General features: G+C 51.9%; 1 protein-coding gene and 1 pseudogene across 1 annotated transcript; one reads left to right on the top strand and one right to left on the bottom strand.

Moving 5' to 3' along the window:
- Positions 1–197: 197 nt before the first annotated feature.
- Positions 198–27,536, bottom strand: part of LOC119623255 (tubulin alpha-3 chain-like) — a 40,950-nt pseudogene continuing 13,611 nt past the window's right edge.
- LOC103217752 (ral-GDS-related protein-like) lies at positions 15,662–26,543 on the top strand. Its single transcript, XM_073007103.1, is given in 14 exon segments — positions 15,662–15,802; positions 16,236–16,398; positions 16,490–16,632; positions 18,416–18,588; positions 19,753–19,946; positions 20,087–20,403; positions 21,172–21,387; positions 21,766–21,869; positions 22,362–22,431; positions 23,988–24,062; positions 24,546–24,620; positions 25,212–25,235; positions 25,586–25,707; positions 26,225–26,543. Coding segments are annotated over 14 exon segments (1,857 nt in total). The 3' UTR covers positions 26,265–26,543.

Genomic DNA, 27,536 nt, shown 5'->3' with positions numbered 1-27,536 from the left:
CGACACCCCAACCCCATGCCAGCAGGGCAGGCTGGGACCCCACTTACTTCCATGGCAGCTCCTTAAGGACATACACTCATGCGACACCCCAACCCCATGCCAGCAGGGCAGGCTGGGACCCCACTGACTGTCCACGCAGGCTCTGGAGTCCCACCTGCTCCTGTAGGCAGAGCCAAGCAGCACAACACACAGAGGTCTTGGTTTTGTAGAGAAACTTTAATTGCAAACAGCTTGAAAGCAGCCATGGTGGGGGTGGCAGGAGAGAGTCCACCGCACCCTCCCCTCGCTATTCTTCACCTTCTTCAGCCTCCGCTTCCACGGAATCCACGCCCACCTCTTCATAATCCCCCAGAGCTGCCGGGTCCTTGTGAGCCTCAGAGGACTCCCCCTCCGCCATGCCTTCCCCCATGTGCCAGTGCACCAAGGCCTGCCTGGCATACATGACATCAAACTTATGGTCCACGCAGGCCCAGGCCTTGGTGATGGCTGTGATGTTGCTTAGCATGCACATGGCCCATTGCAACTTGGCCAGGTTTCCCCCAGGGAACAACGTCAGGGGCTGGTAGTTAATGCCCACCTGCCAGAGAAGGGGAAGAAAGCAGTCCATGAAGCTTGTAACAAACCTAGAAATGGTGGCTACTCTTCCTCACACAGATGACACACTGTAGGTGACCAGGAGAATGCTTAGTTCACCCCACAAACCTCACTAAGCCCTTCTCTGTGCCAGGCAGGGTGACGGTTCCAGACAAGGAATAAAGAGAACGGAGCCTTGAGGTGGCCACCCTGGCAGGGTCCCAAGCTGCCCGAAGGGCTGTGTCCTAGCAACTGTGACATGTGATAGGTGCCCAGGTGAAGACTGTCTTCCCTCTGAAAATGTACCCTGCCTGTCCTCTTTATAGATTATTTACTCCAGAGGGTTTTACAAGATAGGAATGAACTTCCATAGGTAAACTTTTTCCACCCAGATAGATTCTGAGTACACAACTGTGATACCACGGGGAAGGTCACACCCCATGCTGTCCCACCAAACAAGCCGCTGTGAAATATGCAAAGGTGACAGGTCAAAGATCACTTGAATGAAGCTACCGCAGCAGCAAGAGTAGTCCGTGTGCTTGCTTGAGTAGGAAGTGACATTCCAAGGTGGGAACCAAAAGGGAAACATTCCAAGTTTCAGAACTTGGGAATGACACGTCCTGAGTGGTGCATGGGGTCAACTAGAGCAGGCATCAACAAACCCGTTCTAAAAACGACAAGATCATACAAATTCTAGGCCTTACAGGCACATGGGCTGTGTCACACCGACCCCACTCTGAGGCTGGACAGCAAAATCGATCTGCAATGAAGGGGTGTGGCGACTGTCGTCAGACAAAACCTTACTTACAAAATTAGGTGGCTAGTCCAGCAGCCATGCTAACCCATGAAGGAGAGGAAGAGAAGCCCAGAGTAGGAATTCCCAGTCAGAGCTGACTGCAGTGGTCTCCCCAGAGGCAGTGGGTGTCTGAGCCAGAGGAGGCAGGGAAAGCAAAGCAGAGGACGCGCAGGTCCAACAGAGGAAGAAGCGACAGGATTTAGTCACCGACTCCTGGAAAAGCTGAAAGGGGACCACAAGCTTTCTTCCATGTGTCAGTGGAAGGTGGGGAAAGATTGTCTGTCTGAGGCAAACACAGGCCAAAACTACTAGGCTTCCCAAAAGAGACATAAAGATGGTGCTGTTTTCATCACAAAAAGATTCTTGGCCGGGCGCGGTGGCTCAAGCCTCTAATCCCAGCACTTTGGGAGGCCGAAACGGGCGAATCAGGAAGTCAGGAGATCAAGACCATCCTGGCTAACACGGTGAAACCCCGTCTCTACTAAAAAATACAAAAAAAAAAAAAACTAGCTGGGCGAGGTGGCGGGTGCCTGTAGTCCCAGCCACTGGGGAGGCTGAGGCAGGAGAATGGCGTAAAAATACCCAGGAGGCGGAGCTTACAGTGAGCTGAGATCCGGTCACTGCACTCCAGCCTGGGCAACAGAGCGAGACTCCGTCTCAAAAAAAAAAAAAAAGATTCTTGATAGTGTCTCTTTAAATCAAACACTCCAAAGGACATTTACATTGGATATAATTTCGACAGACAAACATTCTGACTGTGCCTTCACGGTCAACAACAAAGCCACCTATGACATATGTCAGCACAACGTGGACGTACTTACATGAAGTAGGACTTAGTGAGAGCAGTTTACAACGATGCCCAAGTTAAAATACATACACCATCCACATGATTCCCCAAAATGCCCATAAAATTTCTACTAAGTTCAACCTGTCTTTTCCACACAAATTCTGCTATCCAAGCAAGGGGCACCAAAATCCTCCAAAAAATACCTTATTCTTAAAAACACACAAAAAGTTCACCATAGATATATAGTGTGATGACTCACAAAGGAAGTTCAAAAGACACCACTGAATTAGTTATCACTCTGGTTCACTGATTGATGCCCACGAGCCTAGCCCATGGAACAGGGGCAGTTGACAATTCCAGACAAGCAAAGGATGCGGGCCTTCATGGGCAGCATTATTCTGCAGGTCTGCTGCTTCCTGATGGCACAAGGACTCCCCATCACCCAGTCCTACCTTACATCCAGTCGGACACCAACCCACAAACTGGTTGGTGCACTTGCTCTCAATGGTGACGACAGCCGCAGACATCTTTGGAGACCACATCCCCCCTGTACAACATGCAGCAGGCCATGTACTTGCCGTGGCGAGGGTCACAGCGACCATCTGATTGGCTGGCTCGAAGCAAGCATTGGTGATCTCGGCCACGGACAGCTGCTCGTGGTAGGCCTTCTTGGCTGAGATGACCGAGGCGTAGGTGGCCAGGGGGAGGTGGATATGGGGGTACGGCACCAGGTTGGTTTGGAGTTCTGTCAGATCCACATTCAGGGTCCCATCGAATCACAGGGAGGCCGTGATGGAGGACACAATCTGCCCAATCAGATGACTGAGTTTGGTGTATGTGGGACACTCGATGTCCAGGTTGCACCAACATGTCATAGGTGGCTTTGCCGTCGACCATGAAGGCACAGTCAGAATGTTCCAGGGTCATGTAGGTGGTCAGGATGGAGTTGTAGGGCTCCATCACGTCTGTGGAGACCTGGGGCGCTGGGGAAATGGCAAATTCTAGCTTGGACTTCTTCCCGTAGTCCACCGAGAGCCACTCCATGAGCAGAGACATGAACCCAGAGCCACTGCCGCCCCCAAAGCTGTGGAAGATGAGGAAGCCCTGCAGTCCCGTGCACAGATCCGCCTGAGAGAAACCAGACAACGTGAGCCAATGCCCATGGGAGCCACACTGCCAACCTCCACCAAGCCAGGGCCACTTCTCTTTGCCTCTGAGAGTTGATATGGATTCAGACCATCCATAACGAACGCGCATCACACTTTGAAGCAAAGAAAAGCAGACAACACAGATCTATGCACAAATCACTACGCGTGCTTCATAGTAAGACATTACAGATTCAGTCAGACTCAAGATGCTACTCTAAGTGTTGCGAAAATGACCTTCCCTTCACCATCCAAGGCCTGTTCTCCCGTGCAGGACAATGTCCACATGAAGCCTTCTCTTCTTACCAGTTTGCGGATCCGGTCCAGGACCAGGTCTCCTTGCCGATGGCGTAATGGCCTCTGGAGTAATTACTGGCTGCATCTTCCTTCTCAGTGATCAGCTGCTCCGGGTGGAAGAGCTCCCTGTAGGTCCCTGTGTACACTTCATCTACAAAGAGAACACATGTGCTGTGAGGCTTTAAGGCCTGCTGTACACCAAGGTGGACACGTTCTAGGACTGTTCACTTCTACAAAGTACATGCTGTTCAAAGTACATGAGCTACATGTTGTAGGTCAACAGTGGCAGTGTCTGGTAGAAAATGTCTCTGTGTGGGGCCGGGCCTGGTGGCTCACGCCTATAATCCCAGCACCATAGGAGGCCGAGGCAGGAGGAATAAAAAGTCAGAAGATCGAGAGGTCAACATAGGGAAACCCCATCTCTACTAGCTCTTAAAAGGGTAGAATAACAAACTAAAATAGAAGGGAGAAGGTAAATAGAAGGGAGAAGGCTGAGTGAGGTACCTGACACCTGTAATCCCAGCACTTTGGAAAGCCAAGGTGGGAGGATTGCTGGGGCCCAGGAGTTCAAAGCTGCAGTGAGCTGTGATTGTGCCACTGTATTCCAGCCTGAGTGACAGAGCTCTTAAAAAAAAAAAAAAAGTTTATTATTGCTACATTTAAGACCTTGGGCCCTGGAGCGGATATTCGTGTTGCTTTAAATATACACCATTAATTAGCAGCAGTTACAAAATGCTGTTTTATGTTAGTTTTTATGTTATTTTGTTTCATTTTATTTATTTATTTATTTGAGACAGAGTCTTGCTCAGTGGCAGGATCTCAGCTGACTGCAACCTCTGCCTCCCCGGTTCAAGCGATTCTCCTGTCTCAAGCTCCTGAGTAGCTGGAAAAGGCATGCGCCACTACACCAGGCTAATTTTTATATTTTTAGTAGAGACTGGGTTTCACCATGTTGGTCAGGCTGGTCTCGAGCTCCTGAACTTGTGATCCACCTTCCTCGACCTCCCAAAATGTTGGGATTACAGGCGTGAGCCACCGTGCCCAGCCTATTTTATTATTGAGATAGGGTCTCACTCCATTGCCCAGGCTGGAGTGCAGTGGTGAGATCATGGCTCACTGCAGCCTTGAACCTCCTCAGGCTCAGGTGATCCTCCCACCTCAGCCTCCCATATAGCTGGGACTACAGGCGTGTGCCACCATGCCCAGTTGATTTTTTGTATCTTTGGTAGATACAGGGCTTCGCCATGTTGTCAGGGTTGGTCTCAAACCCCTGGACTCACGTGACCTGCCTGCTTCAGCCTCCCAAAGTGCCGGGATTGCAGGTGTGAACCACTGCACCTGGCCAGAGATGCTGTTTTTATGAGAAAAGAAGAGGCAGTTCCTAAGTGGTTTACCAAGAATTGCTCTTTTTAAAAAAATTGAGATGGGTTTCACTGAGGCTGGTCTTCAACTCCTGGCCTCAGACAATTCTATTACTTCAGCTTCCCTGGCCACAAGAATTTATATTAAAACAACATAAGCTATTGGTTGTCTATACATTATTCTTTGTATCATAAATTCCAGAAACAGGAAGATAATGGGTTAAGCTAGTCAGGAATAAAATGCCTTTAAACAATTGCCCCTTGGGCATGGATGCAAAACATGTTACTGAAGTCCCATATTCTTTTTCTTTTCATTGTTACATTATAATTTTGTTTTTTGTTTTGGTTTGGTTTTTTGGGGTTTTTGTTCGTTTGTTCGTTTGTTTGTTTGTTTTGAGACAGAGTCTTGCTCTGTCGTCCAGGCTGGAGTGCAGTGGCATAATTTTGGTTCACTGCAACCTCCACCTCCTGGGCTTAAGCGATTCTCCTGCCTCAGCCTCCCAAGTAGCTGGGATTACAGGCATGCACCATCATACCTGTCTAATTTTTGTATTTTTAGAAAAGACAGGGTTTTACCATGTTGGCCAGGCTAGAACTCCTGACCTCAAGTGATTCGCCCACTTCAGCCTCCCAAAGAGCTGGATTACAGGAATGAGCCACTGCACCCAGCATATTATTATTATTATTTTGAGACAGGGTCTTGCTGTGTACCCAGGCTGGAATGCACTGGTATGGTCATAGCTCACTGCAGCCTCAACCTTCTGACTCGGACCACAGGTGTGTGCCACCATACCCAGCTTTTTTTTTTTTTTTTAAGTTTTTGAAGAGAAAAGGATCTCCTGATGTTGTCCAGGCTGGTCTCAAAACTCCTGGACTAAAGTGATGTTCCCACCTTGGCCTCACCTTGGCCTCCTGAGTCTGGGATTACAGGCATGAGCCACCACACCCTGCCTGAAGTCCCATATTCACGTCTCTGGGCCTGATAAATTCTGCATACCTCACTAAAGAAGAAAGAAGGGACATATCCCTGCTCAGGAAAATGCCAAGTTGGGACTCAATACTCATTTTGAAGGACTTTGGAACAATTATTTGATTCTTCCTTTTTTTCTTTCTTAGACAGGATCTCACTATGTTGCTCAAACTGGGCTCAAATTCCCAGCCTCAAATGATCCTCCTGCCTCAGGGTGCCTTATAGGCTAGGCCTACAGGCAAGCATGCATCACCACGCCCAGTTTGATCCTTCCAGTCTTTTTTTTTTTTTTTTTTTTCCAAAACAGGTTCTCACTCTCTCAACTAGGCTGGAGTGCAGTGGTGCCATCATGGCTCACTGCAGCATCAAACTCCCAGGTTCGAGTGATCCTCCCACCTCAGCATCCCAGGTAGCTGGAACGACAGGCACATGCCACCATGCCCAGCTAATTTTTTTAAACGTTTTCTGTAGAACCAGGGGTCTCATCATGCTGCCCAGGCTGGTCTGGAACTCCTGGCTTCAAGTGACACTCCCATCTCAGCCTCCCAAATTTCTGGGATTACAAGCATGTGCCAGCGCGCTAAGCCTGATTCTTCCTTTTTTTTTTTTTTTTTTTGAGACCGAGTCTTGCTCTGTCACCCAGACTGGAGTGCAGTGGCGTGAGCTCAGCTCAGTGAAACCTCCGCCTTCTGTGTTCAAGCAATTCTCCTGCCTCAGCCTCCCGAGTGGTTAGGATTATAGGCACCCACCACCACACTCAGCTAATTTTTGTATTTTTAGTAGAGACGGGGTTTCACCATGTTGGTCAGACTGGTCTTAAACTCCTGACCTCAAGTGATCTGCCCACCTCAGCCTCCCAAAGTGCTGGGATTACAGGCGTGAGTCACCATGCCCAGCCTGATTAATTCATTTTTTTTTTTTTTTTTTTTTTGAGACAGAGTTTCGCTCTTTTTGCCCAGGCTGGAGTGCAATGGCGCGATCTCAGCTCACCACAACCTCCGCCTCCCAGGTTCAAGCGATTCTCCTGCCTCAGCCTCCCGAGTAGCTGGGATTACAGGTGCCCGCCACCACCCTGGCTAATTTTGTATTTTTAGTAGAGACAGGGTTTCTCCATGTTGGTCAGGCTGGTCTTGAACTCCCGACCTCAGGTGATCCACCTGCCTCGGCCTCCCAAAGTGCTGGGGTTACAGGCATGAGCCACCGCGCCTGGCCATTCATTCTTAAAGATAGTCTTTACTTTCTTGAATATCCACTGTGTATTCACTTCTGGGAAACCACAGGAGGAGACATGCAGGCTTACCCCTAGCTCATCACTGGAATGCAGCACCCCATTCTGGCCTCTCCCCAGAGGGTGGTCAAGCAGACCCTTAACTTTCCCTCCTGAGAAGACAGCAGAGAAGAGAGAAGCAGCTCCTCCAGTGGGATGAGACACATGAGGTCCGGAGTTGGGCCTTTTCTGTGGGCTTTGGGGACCTGTGAACAGTGCGATCAGGTCTGCCCTTAGAAGGGTGCTTTGGCGCAAGGAGGAGAGGCAGGGAGGGAGTTCTGCAGAGGGCCACGGAAACCAGAGGAGGCCACTGCCCCCGCTGCCCCTTCTCCCCAGGAGGGTAAATCATTCTGTATTAGTCAACTCCAGGTGCCATAAAAAAATACCATCGACAGAGCAGCTTAAACAACAGACATTTATTTTCTCACAGCTCTGGAGGCTAGAATTCCCAGAGGCCTCTCTTCCCGGCTTGCACGCAGCCACCTTCTCACCATGTCCTCCCACAGGGTGGGGGGAGGTAGCACCCAAGCTCTCTGGTCTCTTATAAGGACGCTAATCCTGTTGGATCAAGGCCCATCCTTACGCCCTCACTTAATCTTCATCATCTCCTTATAGGCCCTTGCCCCAAATACAGTCACACTGGGGACTAGAGCTTCAGCATCTAATATTGAGGGGGACACCATTCAGTCCACAGCCCTCCCCTTCCTCAGGGCTCCAACCACATCGTGCACAGAACTCAGCTGTAGCCTGCATCACACGGTGCTCTTCAGTAGAGGTATGCATTGCGCAGTGACTAGGATACATTCTCAGAAATGCATCATCAGGCGATTTTGTTGATGGGAGAACATCATAGAGTGTGCTTAGACCAGCCTAGATAGTGGAGCCTACTGCACACCTAGGCCATATGGTACAGCATATTGCTCCTCGGCTACAGACCTGTACAGTAAGGATTTGTGTATCTAAACACAGAAAAGCTATGGAAAAAATATGGTATTAGGGCTGGGCACGGTGGCTCAAGCCTGTAATCCCAGCACTTTGGGAGGCCGAGACAGGCGGATCACGAGGTCAGAAGATCGAGACCATCCTGGCTAACACGGTGAAACCCCGCCTCTACTAAAAAATACAAAAAACTAGCCGGGCAAGGTGGCGGGCGCCTGTAGTCCCAGCTACTCGGGAGGCTGAGGCAAGAGAATGGCGGGAACCCGGGAGGCGGAGCTTGCAGTGAGCTGAGATCTGGCCATTGCACTCCAGCCTGGGCGACAGAGCGAGACTCTGTCTCAAAAAAAAAAAAAAAAAATATGGTATTAGAACCTTAGGGGACCACTGTTGTATATGCTGTCTGTCGTTGACCAAAACATTATGATATGCCACGTGACTGCCGTATTTGTTTTTCTGATTATAAAAGTAACACATGTTCCCAGTAGAAAGTGTGGAAAATCGCCGGGCACGGTGGCTCACGCCTGTAATCCCAGCACTTTGGGAGGCTGAGGCAGGTAGATCACAAGGTCAGGAGATCAAGACCATCCTGGCTAACACGGTGAAACCCCATCTCTACTAAAAATACAAAAAATTAGCCAGGCGTGGTGGTGAGTGCCTGTAGTCCCAGCTACTCGGGAGGCTGAGGCAGGAGAATGGCGTGAACCCGGGAGGCAGAGCTTGCAGTGAGCCGAGATCGCGCCACTGCACTCCAGCCTGGGCGAAAAAACGAGACTCTGCCTCAAAAAAAAAAAAAAGTATGGAAAATCTAAAAACAAAAAGAACATAAAATCATCCAAAAACCCGCAGCCTACAGATAAACATTATTAATATTTCAGTTGGGCTTTTTTGGTCTTTTTTTCTTGTGTGTATATATTCATACTTTCATTTATTTATTTATTTATTTTGAGACAGAGTCTCACTCTGTCACCCAGGCTCAAGTGCAGTGACACAATTTCGGCTCACTGCAACCTCCACCTCCCAGGTTCAAGTGATTCTTGTGCCTCAGCCTCCAGAGTAGCTGCATCATACTTATACTTTTTTAATGCCACTAGGCTTAACCAGTATGATAATTTATGCAACAGCTTTCTTGAGATGTAATTCACATACCACATAAATAACCCATTTAAAATGTAAAATTGAGTGGTTTTTTGTTTGTTTGTTTGTTTGTTTTTGAGACGGAATCTGGCTCTGTCGCCCAGGCTGGAGTGCAGTGGCCGGATCTCAGCTCACTGAAGCTCCGCCTCCCGGGTTTACGCCATTCTCCTGCCTCAGCCTCCCGAGTAGCTGGGACTACAGGCGCCGCCACCACGCCCGGCTAGTTTTTTGTATTTTTTAGTAGAGACGGGGTTTCACCGTGTTAGCCAGGATGGTCTCGATCTCCTGACCTCGTGATCCGCCCGTCTTGGCCTCCCAAAGTGCTGGGATTACAGGCTTGAGCCACCGCGCCCGGCCGTCACAGAGAATCTATGTTTTGTTTTGGAGACAGTCTCCCTCTGTTACCCAGGCTAGAATGGAGTGGCGCAATCTTGGCTCAGTGCAACCTCTGCCTCCCAGGTCAAGCACTATGAGCAATAGTCGGCAGTTCCTCCTCAAATTAAAAATACAACTACTGTGTCATCTAGCAGTCTCACCACCGGAAAATACAAAGTACATGGATGTATTATGCTCCCTGATTACAAATGACATAGAAGAGCTATAGTGATCCAGACAATGTGGTACTGGCATTCACACAAAAATACACAACAACAAGACTCAACAAGGGAACCAAACCCAAATTCATGTATGGTGGACATATTTATAAAAAGAACACCCAGGGGACGGGAGACCCCGGGCTGCCTTCGGTGGGGCTGCAGAAGTGTCCTGGGATGACCTGTAGCTGCCTCTCACCTGGGCTCCGGATGGTTTCTACTCCATGTGGATTTCCAGAGTTTCCCCTCAGACACCCTCAGAGTCAGGAGGGCTTCTGTGGGGCTGCGACCATTTGTCCCAGCCTTTCCTGTCTCCATGACACACCGTGTGACCTACGTATACTACAATATGTAGTGCGTGTACTGAAAGTGTACAGTTAAGATGACCTGCAACCGATGCTACTCGAAGTCTTCCAGAGACTTTTCAGATATCCCCAGACCAAAACAAACTAGTGACATTCCATGGTTTTGCAAACTGGCACCAGCAACTGCACAGCAACAGCTCCCTATGCACCATCAGACACTCTCCAGACCCGCCTGTCACTCACAAATGTAACACAGGAGCATGAACCCAGGCAGTCTTCACTCCTAAGGGCCACTTAACAGCCTCTATCCATCAGGAAGCCTTTGATCTGGGCCAGGCTGCCGACCCACAGGGGTGAACTGTGCCTCTAATGCTGAGTGTTGCTTCCCCTCACTGGGCTAACCCCCAACCTTGCATATAGAAGGGCCCCCAGGGAAACCGCTGTCTGATATCCAGGAGCTCATGTAAAATGCTCCAGCAACCTGGATGGCCTTGGCCACCTCTAGTACTAGCCTTTCCCTCTGTGGGGCTCACTCCCTGACTCTTGCTTGTGCAGGCCAATCTACAGCGGCTGAGATCTCCTGCTCCCTCAGCCTCCTGGGTCACCCTGATGGCATCACGCTGGCCAGAGGAAGGTGTCTGCGATCAAGAATGAGGTACCAACAGGCTGACTTCCCTGGTGTGGGAAACAATGCCTGGGGTCTCCAGACAGCCCACCCGAGGAAAAGAATCCAGCTCTGACACAGCTCAAAGACTGTGTGGCGGACATGGAGAGACTGTCCAGGCCTGTCTCCTCTTCTGGCTCACTGGATTCCTAGGAAAATTATTGAGATACTGGGCTTAAAGCTCTCAGCCTAGGGCTTAAAATGCCACAGGGAATCAAATCAGTGTGACCAAGGTCCAAAGACTCCTCCTTGGCTGGGAATGGGGGATCAGGGTTGCAGAGACCAGGGGCACAAAGTGATACCTGTGCCGTAAGAGAAGAAACTGGGGATCTGGTCCACCCCGGGCTCGTCAACCTGAGTGTGAGGCCTTGCTGGGCCCTGAGCTCACCTGACCCTTGGGAGTCCATTCTGACTGCAGTCCAGAGGGGTCAATGTCCTCACGGATGACAGAAAGAAGTCCTGGGAGATGCGGAGGGCATCCTGTAGCAGCAGGCAGTCTGGGTGGTCAACAGGTGTGTGCTTCAGCAGGTTCTGGAAAGGGATGAGTTGGTGAATTCGGGCCGTGCTTCTGGGGCTCAGTGAGAAGCCCCTGGGCAATGCTCAGTCCTCACCGAAAGAATTCAAAGGGCAGGCCCTCAGGGACCCACACTCATGCCTGCAAAATCTGAATGGAAAATTAGAATCGGAGCAGCAGGGTTGACTCTAAAAGGGCCCCAGCTGGCTTTTCTCCCCGCTGCAGTCTTTACTCTTTTCCCCTGGCAGAGGCAGCCAGGTGGAGGCTCATCTCACCAAGCAGCTGGGAGACACCCCCCTACCCACCCTGCAGCTGCTCCAGGGATCCTGGAGACCGAAAGACAGGGGTCGGGGAAGCAAGACCTTCCTGCCTCCACTGAGAGCAATTGGCCAAATGTCAAGCTCAGTAGCTAAGCTCTACTGAGGCACTGGCCCTGTTGGCATGGTTACCACAGGCCAGGCAGGCATACTCAAGGCCCAGGATCCCTCTGCCTGACTTTTCAAATGGTCTGTTCTCAGTGACTCTGGTGCCCTCCCACCCCGGGCTCAGTCTTCTGAGAAACTCCTAAGCCCTTTCTGGCACTTCAGGGGCCTTAACACCGGTGCGTAGGACCAGGATGCTCTGAGTGACTTCCTTGGTCGATGGGCTGGTACCGCAGAGCTGTTGGGGACAGCAGAGAGAAAAAGGACAATGACATACAAAAAACCACTCAACACCTCAGAGACCAGTTTTTTCCCCCACCCGCCTTGCTCCCCACGTGAACACCTGCTTGCAGGAAGCCAAAGAGGGTCCACAGCAGCCTTCACCTCTGTTCTCACTCCCAGGGCAGACCAAGCAGCAAGAACAGGTGACACACAGCGCTGGTGACTGTGTCCCCTCTCTACCCGTGCCTATTCTCCCATCAGACTTGGCTTCTTCGAGGGCTGCCCCAGTCCTGTCCAGGCCTTACCTGGCTCAGAGCAGATGATCCCATGCACCTCCCACCCTGAATCACATGGCTACACCCAGCACATGCTACAGAGGCCCAGCACACTCTGGGTCACATCCAGAAACTCTACAGTAGGAGAGGGGACATGCTGTTTCCCAGGAAGGGCAGCTCTCCAAGCCTGGTCATTCTCAGACTCCTCCAGTCAAAGGCCGGGCACAGCCAGCTGGGATCGCCATGCTTCACTCTGACCCACATGGCTGGCCTTGTCTCCCCTATGGGAAGAGACCCATCCACACAGCCTCAAACCCAGACATAACAGTACAGGACAGGCTGGGCGCCAGGGAGGCCAGCCAGATCTCCACACAAAGGCTCTGCTCTTAAGCAGGAGGCAGCCTCAGGGGCAAAAGTTTCCTGAAGCAACTCAGGTCAGGCCTCACATACAAGAGCCCCAGAGGCTGCAAAAGCACCAGTTCAGCCAGCCAAGAACCCAGGGCCACACCCTTCTGAAACCCAGACACCAAGTGAGGATCGCTGGGATTCAGGAGGAACAGGAGGACGTGACAGCTGGCAGACCAACACTTCCCAACACCCTTCCAGCAAGCAGCTGCACCCCTCCTGATGCGAGTCACCCCACTTCGGTCCTGCACCTGGATGCCTCTGTCCAGGGGAGCATGATATTTGGCCTCCTGTCATAGGAGCAGTGAGGCAGGATGGTGGTCTGGGAAGAAGGATCCTAGACTGGGTGTCCCATAGGACCAGGTTGTGACAGATCCCACAGCCAACACTCATGCCCCAGCCAACCCCCAAACCCAATAGTTCCCCAAAGCCCTCGATGTAAACAGCCTGTGCACTGCTAAGCAGACACTTCAGGGAACAATCTGACGGCTGTGAAGAAGATGCAGCCTCAACAGGGTTCCACAAGCCTCTGCAAGCAAAGCCTTCTTTGTTTGGGTGCCTCTTCAAAGCACTAGGGAAGCTCTTAAAAGATACAGGACCAGGCACAGTAGCTCACGTCTGTAAACTCAGCATTGTGGGAGGCAGAGCAGGAGTACAGATTGAAGTTAGGACTTTAAGACCAGCCTGGGTAGAATAGTGAGACCCTGTCTCTACGAAACACAAAAATTAGCATGGCATGGTGGTATATGCCCATAGTCTCACCCACTTGGGAGGCTGAGAAGGGAGGATTCCTTGAGCCTGGGAGGTCAAGGTTGCAGTGCCCATATCATGCCACTGTGCTACAACCTGGGCCACAGCACAAGATCCTGTTACAATCAAACAAACAAACAAACAAAAACCCAAAGATGCCTGTCTTCTGCCCCATCAAATAAATCCAAATCTCCGCAGGGTGACACAGGGTATTCACATTTTTAAATATTTCCTCTGCTGAAGTAAATGTAATGGCTGAAAACCACTGACTTACGTAAATACACTTCCTATGACTTCTTTGTAGCCCTTTCGTATCTAGCAATTTCTACAGACCCTCTCTGTGGGTTTCAGAAGCCAGAATGGGCAGGGCCAGGTGTGAGGTGTCCTAGCACACTGAGGCTAGAGCACAGCTCCCAGCTCAGGGGGACCCATTTCTGAGGCTAAGGCACCCACCAGGGGCTCAGCCTGTCTTCAGAGGGAAAGTCACACCTCAGAATCCCAGAGAACCAAAAGAAAGCTTGAATTTGGCAGATACCTGCCAGTGGACCCGGGAGCGACACCCCAGGGAAAACTGCCATTGCACTGTCAGCTCCCTCCAGCCCTCTCTCAGGTCCCAGCAGGAGGCGGTTTCTGAGTAAGCTCAGAGGTCTCAACAAACGGCAGGTTGAACCTCAGAGGAGTTATTAATAGGTGTACAGTTACCTCAAGACTCCACCTGATCAGGGCCAAAAATGAGTCCTGGGAGGGCAGCCAGGAAGAAAGCAGGGCAGAGAGGAAACACAGGGAGAGGGGTCCTGGGACCAAATCAGATATGGAGGGAACCAGGGGAACGAGGGCAGCCCTGATGATTGCGCTCCCCACAGGCCCTGCATGCGTGTGTCCCCTGAGAATTCAGGGTGAGGAGCTCACTCTTGCCCCTCACCTGTTCCTGGGCTCTGGCAGGCTGGCCTGCTTCCTGCCCCAGCCTCACCCACTCTTCACACTCCTCACCACTGCTGTGGGCAAGCTGATCTCTCTGGTTTGCTGGCCTCTCACTCTCTGCCCAATGGCACCGAGTTAACTTCTTTGCATGCTTAATTTTCTGTGATTAAAAAGGGAAGCAATTCTCACTAATACCATTTCTCAGAGGAGAAAACAGGCACAGGGATGTTCTATGACTTCCTCACGATCACCAAGCTACAAGTGGGAGCTGGGCTTTGAATGGAGGTCCACCCATGCTCCTAAAGTTGAGCCATCCTCCAAAGAAAGGACAGCACTGTAAAAGCTCAGTGAATGGGACGGGAGACTTCACTAAGGCCTGACCAGGCTGGTACCCTGATATCCAACTTCCAGCCTCAAGAACTGGGAGAAACATAATTCTGTTTTTGATCAGCTCCCCAGGCTATGGCTCTTTGCTGTAACATCCTGAACTAGCCCAGAAGTGCGATTCCATCACCTGTGTCATACCCCATCATTCAGAAGGGAGTCATTAACCCCTCAGTGCTGTCTTTGTGGATGTTGCCCACCCTAGGCTGAGATGGAACACAGGGTCTGGGTCTAAATAAAACGGGAAGGAACTGGAAGGTGCAATGTCAGAGGAGGACGATGTCTGAATTTCACTTAATCTCAACCTCTACTGATGCAGCATGAAAGAGGAGGCACAGAGCAAAAGTGTCTTCTCCTGAGACCACACTGTGGACCCCAGGCCCACTGCAGTTATATTCCATGCTACTTCTCACTCCTTCTTGTATTTCTTCCAACTGTTAAGTGTGTGCAATATCTACAGGGAACACCACACCATGAGTTTTACAGGATCTATCTCAAACACACCTCATGAGTTCCCTAGGAAGGAGATGCTATCATAACCCCCATTGTGCATGCTGGGGAGGCCCCAAAACACCAGAGGAGTTCTCTAGGGTCTCACAACTGCTAAGATAAAGGTTGTTTGACCAAGAACTGTCTCCTCAAAACTGGGACCCTGTTTACATCCAGGTCTTACACCCAAGGTGCTGAAGGGGCACACTTTGGCATAATGGTGAAAGGTAAGGAGTTGATGGGGGAGGGTGAGCGGCTAGAAGCCCAGTGGGGCCTTTGAGTAGGTCTGATGGAAAGGAGGTGCTTACAGGATGGAACCTACAAGATGTGACCTCACTTCCTTACTGATAGACCCCAACAGAACTTAGAATTCTGGTAACTAGGCACCCATATTATATACACAGCCCCATTTCCAGTTCAGTTGGTAGTCGACACTGGAGAGAACAACATGTTCTCCTGCTGTGTCCCAACATGCTGTCGACCTCCTCGTCACAGAAGAGGCCAAAATGAGAGTCTTTCTCGAGAACATAGACATTGGTTCAACCCTCATCCTCAACGCCTCTGGCCCTTTGCCAGAAGGCACCCACAGGTAACACAGGACCCAGGGCAGGCCCGTCGAGGCCAGGCCTCAGATGTATCCATCAGGGCAGTGCTGAGCCCCTCCCCATGTGTTTGGGGGAAACAGGAGAAGAGGGGCCCTCCCTGGACAGGAGCAGGTAGGTTGTCGGGGGTTGGGAGCCTGGTCAGTATGTCAGGTTCACAGCCCAGGCCATGCCTTCAGGATGGGAAGGTGAGTTTCGAGGACAGTTTGTCTGCTCAGATCTGAATCCCAAGACCTCAAGCTTCATCTGCCAGAGACGTCAACCTCCTCTGGCTGGAGGTCTATGTAGATGCTCCTGTGTGCCGAATCCTGTTGGGGAAGGGGGTGCCAGGGAGGAGTTCTAATGGGGTATCCCACTATGGGGTCAGCCAGGCAGGCCACTGACACCTCTTCGCCCGGCTCTTGGGCACTCTCTTTGCAGAGCTCCACACGGCAGATCAAGCAGGAGCTGTTGGATGGATTCCATTTCTCCATCTTCTTCAAAGAAGGGCAGGGGCCCCCTGCTACCAACCACGGCCAGTGCTGGTCTAGGGTGAGACTGGACACAGAAGGGTCTCCATAGACAGGGACTCCAGAAAACCAGGGTGGGCCCAGGACTCAAACATGAATATGGGGACTCGCTAGGCTCTGTCCTAGGGCTTTCACACTTGAGTGAGCCACTGTCCTCTCCCAAAGGAATCTGGCTGCCATTAGTCCCCAGTGGCAACTTGGTTACCGGCAAAGTCCCTTTCACCTATCAGAGGAAGAGCAGAGAAAATCCTTCTGTTTTCACTTGCTGCTATGCCAGGAGTATCTTAGCAAGTTGCTACAAGAACTGGGTACAATGGTAACACTGTAGCAACATACTCATACTGTTATCATTTTAACTCCCCACCCTAAGTGTATCTCCGGCAACAGGCAGCTCCTCTGCCCTGCCGACCTCTTCCAGGACTTAAAATCCACCACTTCTACACGAACGAGTTGGGGGGGTGGTGATTACAACAAAAGAAGGTGAAGCTACTCTATGCATCTGTCTTTAAAGTGTCATCTCAGAGAACTCATCCCTGCAGACCCACCGGGCAGGAGCTGCACCCTCGCATGTCACTGTAATATTCCTTAAGGGAGGCCATGTTCCACAGCGGGTCAGCCTCTCAGTGCCGGTGGAGCCTGTCATGATAAAATTCCGTTTCTAGGCAGCCTTTCTACAGGGAGCATAATCCTAAGTGTGTCCTAATAGGCTGGAGCAGTTTCCCTGGGCTGCCATAACATGCCACGCCGACTGAAGGGCTTAACCACAGAAATCTGGTTCCTCACAATTCTGGAGACTAGAAGCCCAATGTCAAGCTGTCAGTCTGGGGTGATTTCTCTGGGCCTCTCTCCTTGCCGTGGAGATGGCTGACCTCTATCTCGGTCAGCACAGGGTCTTCTCTTGAACTTCTCTGTGCGCTCACCACCTCTCCTTGTAAGAACCCCAGGCATATTAAATTAGGGGCCACCCTAATGAACTCACTTCTCCTGAATTACCTCTTGGAGAACTCTGTGTCCAAACACAGTCACATCCTGAGTCTCTGGGGTTGAGAACAGAAACAGTTACATTTGGGGGAGGGGACACAATTCAACCCATAAAATACACAAATCCCCTGCGGAAGACACACACCCGGGAAAGGGAAATCTGGGTGAAAGGATGTGCAGATAGCAAGTTTCTACAGGTGTAGCCAGTTGACTTTCCAAAAGGGCTCCAGCTGCTCACAGGGTCACCAGCAGCCTCTGAAGGTAGCTGCTTCTATGAACACAACCTCCCCTGAATACTAACATGCTCTTAACTTTGTGCCAATCTGCTGTCTGTGTGGCAGAGAAAATCACCTTGTTTCGTTTCCACTTTAAAACATACATTTCTGTAACCTTTCCCGGTTTCAATACCTGCCTGCGTTTTCTCTTCCACAAGTCACCTGGCAGATCCTAGGCCTTGGGATGCGCTTCCTCCCACCCTGGAGTCTTCCGGCATTTTCCCCTTGGCCAGGGCTGGGATGGCCATAGCTGTTTCTCCAGACTCACATTCATGTTAAAGAACAAAAACAATCATATCCTTTTAAGTCAAAGGGTTCTTCTAGAGCATCTTGCCCAGTGCGCTGTCACTAAAATAAGAAGTGGATGAGACCTCCCCAGGCCCTTCCCTTCCATATCAGAAGTGGAGCCTCAGGTGGCCTAGAGGGAATTTCACCCAGTCCTCCCTGTGGAAGGTGCTCTCTGCTGACCCAGGTGCTGCTGAGCAAGCATCTGACATCCAAAAGCCCGCATCTCCTCTTCTCCACCATGAGGGTGATTTTTGAGGATTGCAGGGATGATGCTCTTCATGCAGGCTGTTGATACAGAGGGTGCTATTGCCCCACAGCTGACATTCACCGTGCCGATGCCTTGAAGGCATGAATCATTTTATCCTTCCCCATCCTCACATGCAATTTTACCTTGAAAGCCTAGAAACCTTTTCACCACGGGCACCCAGGTTCTCCACATGCACAAGTCCCTGAAGGGTTGATGCTTCTTGGTGTGATTTCCAGATCCCGATCCTCTGGTGGTTCATGGCGTTACCACTGACTCGCATGTCCCTCCTTGTCCCCCTAGTATGGAACTGAGATCTGCAGGATGCCAACTTTCCAGCCCGGCACAGGGGAGAAGCTGTTGGAGTCCCTGGTTCCAGCCTTTCTAACTAAACCCATCTCCTCCTATGCCACCTGCCTGGGTCCCTCCTGGGACTTTATCACAGTGCCACACTTTTTGGAACTACTGGTTAGAAGGTGAGTGTCCATCCCCTTTTCTCTTCCCCCTCACTGAAGCAGCTCTCAGCATTCTGCCGCAATGGCCCATCTCTCTTACTGCTTGAAAAGGCACATAAAAAGCAAGTCTGCAATGGTATTGGTAAAGGATGTCTGAGTTTCCTTCTGGCTGGACTTTCTCCTTGATACAGAGAGAAGAGGGGTCCCTTCATGCTGAAAAAGGAGCCACAGGCCCACTCAGACATCTGGAGAGGCTCACTGGGCTTCTCCAACCGTTGGGGTTCACTCTTTCAACACATACATACAAAACACCTCATTTGTGCATCGTTCTTCTTGTGACTTGGCCTAATTTCATAAACAAGGCAGATGACAATCCCTGGGACTCAATTCTACTCAGAGTCAGGTGCTCACAGTAGACAGAATAAACAAATCATATCTACACAATGTTAGAGGTGAAACCCTCATGGCCTCCTCTACGTATGGTGGCATCCTCCCAGATTCTGACTAGAATGACGGAGCCCAACAACAAGTATAAACTGGGGGGTCTTAGGGTTCTGAAGGGCCTCTTCACCCACAAAACATGGGGGGAAATATGTGGACTCTGGCTGGGGAGAGACTAAAGGAGCCCTGGGGTTCATATGTCTTATAACTCCCACAACAACGTTGACATCTGGGGACTTCCCCTGCAAGAGGCAAATAGTGAGTTCGGTAAATGGAGACTTAGGTCCCCTGCAAAGGAGAGGTGAGGCTGGGGCCACAAGTGGCCACTGAGAGACCCATCCCCAGCACCGTGGCTTCCCAGCTCTCCCTGTCCTCCTCCACCCAACATCTGCCTCTACCCTCCTAACCCCAGGACCAGGGAAACCAAAGCTGGAGCTCTGATGAGCAAGCTGCTCACAAATCTGCCTGGAGCTGCAGTCTTGAGTGCCCGGGTGCACAGTGCTCTGCTCTAGGGCCACTGGGAAGAGAATGTCAGTGGGACGCTAGGGAGCACAAGGGTCTGTACAGCCCCGCTACATGGCCAGGTCTGCCCCTTCCAGGACAGCACTGATGGCTTGGGGTAGGGTGGGGCTGTCCTCTACACAGGCAGCAAGAGGCCAGGGATCCGGATCCACACAAGGGTGCCCTGGAGGGTTGTGTGGGAGAAGGTCAGGCCTCTGACTCAGCTCTCCACTCCATCACCAGCACCACCACCTCCATTTTGTTCACCTGGCCCCCTGAAAACAGTTCAGTTTGCTGCCAGACCCTGCAACGGTCATCTTTCTGGATAATGCTGGCCTTCAGAACCTTCGCCTGGCCTGGACTGGGCTTGGAGGACCATCAGGAAATTGTCCTAGGCCAGTTGGTGCTTCCGGAGCCCAAGGAGGCCAAGCCAGATGGTGAGGAGGCTTGCAGTCTGGAAGACTTTCTGGGGGTGGTGTTTTGGGGCTACAATTCCCTTAAATTCCATCCAGTCATTTCTATACTTGGAAATCCCAGTGAACAGTGACTGGAATGGTGACCTTTTCTCTTTTTCCAGATCCTGCTCCACCTCCTGGGCAACACGCATCAACAATGCTGGCCCTGGAGCCAGCACCACCACTGCTGGCAGACCCGCGGCCTGCTCTGGAGCCAGAGTCACCTGTAGCCCTGGATGCACCAGGATATCTACATTCAGCATCAGCACCAGCACCAGGGGAAGGGCCCCCTCCAGGAACAGTGCTGGAGCCCCACTCAGCCCCAGACTCCCCCTGTCCATCTCCCGGGACTGTCAAGAGCCAACACACTGAGGAGCTGCCAGACATCACGACCTTCCCTCCCAGGCTGCTGGCAGAGCAGCTGACCCTTATGGATGCGGTGAGCAGCTGGGCTTTGCAGGCTGTGCCTCTGGCACCAGCTGTTTCAGACCAGCCTTTCTCTGAGGAGCGGCCAATGCCCTGGGTCCAGTTTCAGCCCCACTTCTTACCAACCATGGGATCTGGATGAGTTTCCTCACCCACAAGCCTTCCCTGTCTGCATGTGGACAGCAGAGATGGGACATCACCCGTGCCAGCTGCACAGAGTGACTGTGCAGACTGAATGACAGGGGATGGACAGAAAGCAGGACAGGGCAGGTGATCACTGAGGGGCAGGCAGGGCCATGGGTCGCTCACCCAGCTGCTCAGGAGCCTCACGACCCTCAGCACTTATTAGGTACCTGATGCATACTAGATTCTAAGGCAGACACCCAAACAGAGCCCAAGGTTGCAGCTGCTGCAAGGAAACTGCACCAGTAGGGAGAGAAGGAGTAGAGGGCTGATTGGGATGGGAGGAAGACAAGGCCTCAGGATGGGGAGGCCTGAGCCACCTTCTAGTTCTTGGAGTGAGGATGGCCTGGGACAAAATGTCACTCTCTCTTCCCACCCTTGTTGGTCTCTGGGACATGATGCATTCAGGGCTCTCGGTGGGCAGAACACTAAATCCAGGGACTCCCACAAGTCTGGAGCATATTTTAAAGTTTTCTGAGCTCAAGCTCGGTTCCTGCCAGAGACTGTGGATGACTGTGAGCTCAGTCCCTGCCTGGGACTGTGGGTGACTCTGAGCTGGGGTGTGCTGTGTCCATGACACTCTCCTCCTTCCCCAAAGGAGCTGTTCAAGAAGGTGGAGCTCTACGAATGCTTGGGCTCCATCTGGGGCCAACGACATCAGAAGGGGAGTGAGCACGTGGCACCCACAGTTTGTGCCACCATTGCACACTTCAACAGGCTCACCAACTGTGTCACCACCTCCTGCCTCGGGGACCACAGCATGAGGGCCCAGGACAGGGCCAGGGTGGTGGAGCACTGGATCAAGGTGGCCAGGGTAAGCCATGGTTGGGCCTTAGGGTTCCCTCTTTAAAAATGGGCAACTGCCTCTTCTCCTCCATCGGCTTTCAGGATTGGCATCTGTATCTCTAGCCTGAGCCCTGCACATCCCCTAAGCCCTTCTTCCCAGAGCTTCCCTGACCTTGACTCCCATGGCCCAGTGGTGGCTGCTCACTTCTGACCTGGGATCTTCCTTGGGTTGAACTGAAGTCTTTCTAGATGAGTGACATTCACTCACCCAGTGTACCCAGTGTACCCTCCTGAGGCTCCCTGGGCCTCTGCTTCATTCACGAAGGGAGATTTCAGCAGAGGGGCCTGAGGCTGAAGTGGGTCTGACTCCAACTCTGGACCTCACAGCTCACTCTTCTCTCTCCAGGAGTGCCTAAGCCTCAACAACTTCTCTTCGGTGCACGCCATCGTCTCTGCTCTGCGCAGCAACCCAATACATCGGCTACACAAGACTTGGGCAGGAGTGTCCAGGTGAGGAGCTCCCTCCACGGGAGCACTAGTGTTGACTTAGGGACCCATAGGTCTCCCCATGTGCCCTCAACGACTCTGAAAGGTTCTTGGAGAACAAGGAGACTGGAGGCAGGGATGGGCTGGTGGGTGTGGTCACTAAGCTGCCCTGGACTCCCAGGCAAGGATTTTTTACTCAGGAGTAAGGTTTTTTAACCATCAGGAACAGACTGGAGCCAACTGGAGGGTGTCAGGTGTTGGTACCCAGCAGTGGAACTGTGTCCAGCTGGAAGCTAACTGTGAACACGCAGGGGCTCATGTGAAGTGGAGATGCGCCAGGGGAGGAGCATGACAGTCCCAGCCTGGTGCTCTGGAGCCCTTGTCATCAGAGGACCCCACTGGAAACTCTCATGCAGGAAGCTGAGATTCACTGGGTTTTCAAACAAAAGAGATTGGAACTCACAAATCTCCCCCGTGATTCCCAAATTTACCCTTTTTTCTTTCCTCTGTCCATAGCAAAAGCACAAAATATCTGAAACAACTCTGCAAAAAAGACACTGCAGTGAAGAGGGACCTGCTGATCAAGGTACAGTGGAGTCTGGGAGATGCGGGACAACTGTTTAAGGGTCAGAGAAAAGAGTGAGTTTGGAAGGGCTTTGGACCTGGTGTACGGTGGTTATTTTGTAATGTTTTGACTTACCTACAAAAAGTGGACTTGAAAAATTCCCTCCATGCCTACTTTGGGCAAACAGGAGGAGAAGTCGATGGGCACGTGGAGGCACGGGGGCAGGAGGCCCTGGAAGTGGGATGTGGCAATGGCTGCTGGGCTTCTGAGTGGGGGTGATGAGCTGCAGCATTAGCAGGACTCTGGCTCCCATGCTGGTCCATGCTGCTGGCATGGAGCTTCCTCCAGGCTGGGGGGTGGTCATTGTAGGCGGGACTTTCTTCCTTCCTCAAACTGGCAGCAATTCCTCAGGAAGCCAGGCCTCTGCTGCTGCTTCTGTCTGCAGCGCACCTCCATGGGCAGGGGGCATCTGCCCACACTGGGGGAAAGAGGGAACAACAACAGAGGAAGCTCATGTGCCAGGGAGTCCAGGAGACTGCCCAGCTATGGGTACCAATGGGCAACCTCAGGACAGATGTATGTGCTTGCTGGGATTCCCTGCTCTGCCCTTTGCAGACATCTGAAAACGGTCATGTCACGGGATTCTCACCAATTAGCAGTGACACATGCTCATGACAAGTATCTGGGGGATTCATGCATTCCTAGGGGATCCTCCCTGACCAGATCGCAGAATCCTCCATGCAAATGAGAAGGCAACATGTCACCCCACCCAGGATTCTGGAAAACCCTGCCATGTCCATCAGAGGTGTCGCCTCAGGAGGCCACATCCTGAGTGGAGGAAGAGAGTTCTGTGCACGGATCTCCACTGGGGGATCACCGGCGAGGCCAACCATGGATTTGGCATGGCACAAACCCAGTTTGTGTGGCAGAGACTCCAGTGGGGCTCAGATACGCTGGTGCCACTTAACCAGGTCTCCTAAAATGCCCTGCCCCTTTCCCATCACGACTCTGCAAGGCTGGAGACCTAGACACTCAGAGACTCCAGAGAACAAGACCCTGATGGGTGGTGGTGCTGGGATGTGGGCTGAAGGCAGCCGAGACAGAGCCTCCAGGAAGGGGAGGAGGTGCCCTCTCTTTTGGAGCCCTGGGGAGTCACTGCCCACTCTGGGTCTCTGTTTCCTTATCTGGCAAATGAAGGGATGCTGAGTCTGTAGTGCAGGCCTCACAGGGTGGAAATGAGGTTCGAGAAAAGAAAGCAATTTGAGGATGCTCATGCCTGGTTTTTCCTCAGAGGGATGAGGGGGAGAACAATGACAACAGCTACAGGTAACAGTACTCAGGAGGTCCTGTGAGGTAGCTGTGGTTTTCATGGCTCTTTTCAGAAGAGGAAACAGTCTCAGGGAGGCCTGGCTGCATGATCTGGTAACACACACACGGAGTGTGGAGCTGGCCAGTGGTATGAGCACTGTGCCAGGTGACTCACGCCAGTCCCTGGGGATCCAAGTGTGGGGTGCCTGGGGTGTAACTGGGGGAAGGGAGGAGAGAGCCTCACTGTCCCTGTCCCTGACACCTGGCAGGCGGGGAGCTTTAAGGTGGCCACCCAGGAGAGGAACCCCCAGAGAGCCCAGATGAGGCTGCGGAGGCAAAAGAAGGTGAGTGAGACTGTCGCATGGAGGGATCACAGGGGATCAGAGGACAGGGCTCTTTTCCCCACCAGCTGGAGACCTCCATATCAAGACAGCGGGGGCTTCCTCCCCAGCCCTGCCCTCCTATGGCCATTGGGCCTGGAAAACCTCCATTGGAGAGACCAGAGCAAGGGTCTGGGAAAGCAGGACTCAGAGTGCATGTGGGGAGGGGGTAAGGCTTGGGACCACAGGTCCTTGTGACTTGTTAAAATGCCACCATAGAAGTAACTAGAAGTGATTGCCAGACTTGGAGGTCAGCTGGAATAGAGGAGGCAGAGAATTGGGAAAGGCAGCTGAGAGTCTTTGGCTGCTACAACTGGGAGACCTCGGGAGGGGGTTCTGGGAGACAGGGGCTGATGGGATTTCATGGGACAGGGCCTTGGGCAGGCAGGTGAGGGTCAATACTCATCACCACTACCCCTCCCACCTTCCCACCCCTCCATGGCACAGGGCGTGGTCCCCTTCCTGGGGGATTTTCTGACTGAGTTACACAGGTTGGATTCGGCCATCCCGGATGATCTGGATGTGAGTGAGCCTGGGGCAGGCTGCTTGGGAACCAGGATCCTGAGGCTTGGGAGGAGAGGGGCCTGGACGGAGCCCTTAGATCTTAGCCCTTGGGAAACCTCCTCTCCTGAGAGCCTCACAGCTGCTCCTGTGGGAGGGGGTGCCAGGCCCATCTCATTACCTCTGACTGACAGGGGCTCCATGGCAGTCACCAGTCCCTATCCCTGAGTGGTGAGGCTGCAGAGCTGCCTGACTGCAACGCTGCTGAGCTGTGGGCTGAGCTGGACTCAGCCTCTCCCTAGGGTAGTCCCATAATAGGAGCGTGAAATTGAGCCTTCCCAAGGGCAGGCAATTCCAGGGTCACTGAGCACTTTCTTTCTACGAGAAACCTCAGTTTGTCTGTCTGTCATCTCAGAGGGTTGGGGCAGAAGATCCCTGAGCCCCAGCTCCCATGCCCCCTGCCCTAGAGCCCGGAGCCTGAGACAGGTTCAAGTTCTGTCATGTGCACATCCCCTGACCCTGGTGGCCCTGGCAGTAGTGCAGCATGGGAAGGGATGGGGTGGGGCTGTTGTGGGCCAGGGACCTTTCTGATGGGCTCTATCTGACTTCCAGGGCAACAGCAACAAGAGGAGAAAGGTGAGCAGCTGGGGCATTCACGTTGGATGAGGGTAGGAATGTGGACGTCACAGTCCACCCTGGGCGGGACACTCCCTGGCTCCATCCTCTACATCTTAGGTTTACTGGGAGGGTTTGACACACACAGGAGGAGGAGACCTATCCCAGTTGGGAAAGTGGGAAAGGCACTGGAATCAAAGACCAGTTCCTGCAGGAGGGGCTGTTTACATCCAACTCTGAGAACAGGCTGGGGACTGCATGGGGCCCCTTCACAGAATGGCCCCAGGGACCAGCCCCTTCTCCCTGCCTGCCAAAGGTCCCCTTAGCGTCTTCCACCCAGACCCTGTCAGCAACCTGCCCTCTGTCTCTAGGAGGTTCGAGTTCTGCAGGAAATGCAGCTGCTCCAAGTGGCTGCCATGAATTACAAACTTCGGCCTCTGGAGAAATTTGTCACTTGTTTCTCAAGAATGGAGCAGCTCAGTGACAAGGAGAGGTGAGGGCCTGGCACATGGAAAGAGGGTAGGAGAAAGCTCTCCATTCTTTTTTAACGTGGTCTGGCTCTGCCGCCCAGGCTGCACTGCAGTGTCACCATCTCTGCTCACTGCAACATCTGCCTCCTGGGCTCAACCAGGAGGATCAACTTCCTCAGCCTCCCAAGCAGCTGGGATTACTGTTATCCACCACCGTGTCCGGTTGTTCTGCTGTTGTTGTTCTGGCACAGGTGGGGTTTCACGATGATGTCCAGGCTGGTCTCAAACTCCTGGCCTCAAGCAATCCACCCACCTCAGCCTCCCAAAGTACTGACAGCACAGGTGTGAGCCACCCAACCTGGCCTAGAGGAGGCTCTCCTGTGGACAGCTGCAGAGAGCCTATGGCCATGACTCCATGGCCAGCATCAAGCCCTGTTGCATGGGGACTGCTGGGGACCCAGGATTCCAGCTGGGCAGGCACTGAGAGGGGACCTGATGTGTGGCTCAGGGTGGCCTCACACCTGCCTCTCTGTTTTGCAGCTACAAGCTGTCCTGTCAGCTGGAGCCTGAATCCCAGTAGGCTGGAAACATCCTACAGTGGCTGGGGACCTATTGGGATGCTGGCTTGAACACCAGCTCTGCATCATCCTTCACCCAGATCGGAGACACCAGGAAACCACATCTAGGTGGCTGGCAGCTCAGCTGCATCTTGACCCCGCTCCTCAACTCCAGCTGCTCCTGCTGGCCAGGGTCAGGCCATGGGACTTTTGCATGTCAGGCGGGAAACCATTTTATGTTTATTTTCTTTAGTGTATAAGTACCGGATTTTTCCTTAACTTTCGTTAAAATAAAATTTTAAAACACTATTCAGAATGTTCTATAGTTGTTGGAATGAGAACAGTAACTCCAGTGCAGTAACCGTATACCAGTCTTTAGGATTCATAGTCTAACATGTCAAATTGAGGCTATGGCTGAACAAGTCATGGAATAGCGTTCACGTTACACCTGCCAATGGTTTAATGTTTTCCTTCTTTATTTAAATTAATTATTGCTAACTCTGTTTAAGGAAAACAAAAAATAAACAAACAAAAAAACACTTAAAAACCACAGTATGGGCCGGGCGCGGTGGCTCAAGCCTGTAATCCCAGCACTTTGGGAGGCCGAGACGGGCGGATCACAAGGTCAGAAGATCGAGACCATCCTGGCTAAACCGGTGAAACCCCGTCTCTACTAAAAAATACAAAAAAACTAGCCGGGTGAGGTGGCGGGCGCCTGTAGTCCCAGCTACTCGGGAGGCTGAGGCAGGAGAATGGCGTGAACCCGGGAGGCGGAGCTTGCAGTGAGCTGAGATCCGGCCACTGCACTCCAGCCTGGGTGACAGAGCGAGACTCCGTCTCAAAAAAAAAAAAAAAAAAAAAAAAAACCACAGTATGCCGCCCACTCTATGTCACTTGTTCTACTGAACAGTTACTCTCAAACTTATGCTCTAGTTAAATTCAAGTTCCACTGGGTTACTTTACTTTTTTAAGTTATAAATATTTAATGAATCACTTAAATATTTACTGAAGGGCTAGAGATGGGAGGTATTTATGCAAGTGGTACGGCTGGCCTTCTCCAGAAGTCCTGTGCACAAGGGAGCTGGCCATGAGTCTCAAGGAAATACAGATAAACTTTTCCCACTATGGATCTTCCCAGACTTTCTGACACCTCTCCCCTAAGGGAACATCAAGGAAGGAGAGAATTGCTTGAACCCAGTATCTAAAGGATGTCCCACAGCTTAATTTGAACACAAGCCCCGTTGTGGTGTATCAGACAAAAACAACTCAAAGAAATCAACATTTCAGGGTCTGAA

Source organism: Chlorocebus sabaeus, chromosome 19 (genome assembly GCF_047675955.1).
Source record: "Chlorocebus sabaeus isolate Y175 chromosome 19, mChlSab1.0.hap1, whole genome shotgun sequence".
NCBI classification, from domain to species: domain Eukaryota; kingdom Metazoa; phylum Chordata; class Mammalia; order Primates; family Cercopithecidae; genus Chlorocebus; species Chlorocebus sabaeus.
Note: the sequence above shows the minus strand (reverse complement) of the source record. Positions and strands in the feature narration are given on the sequence as shown.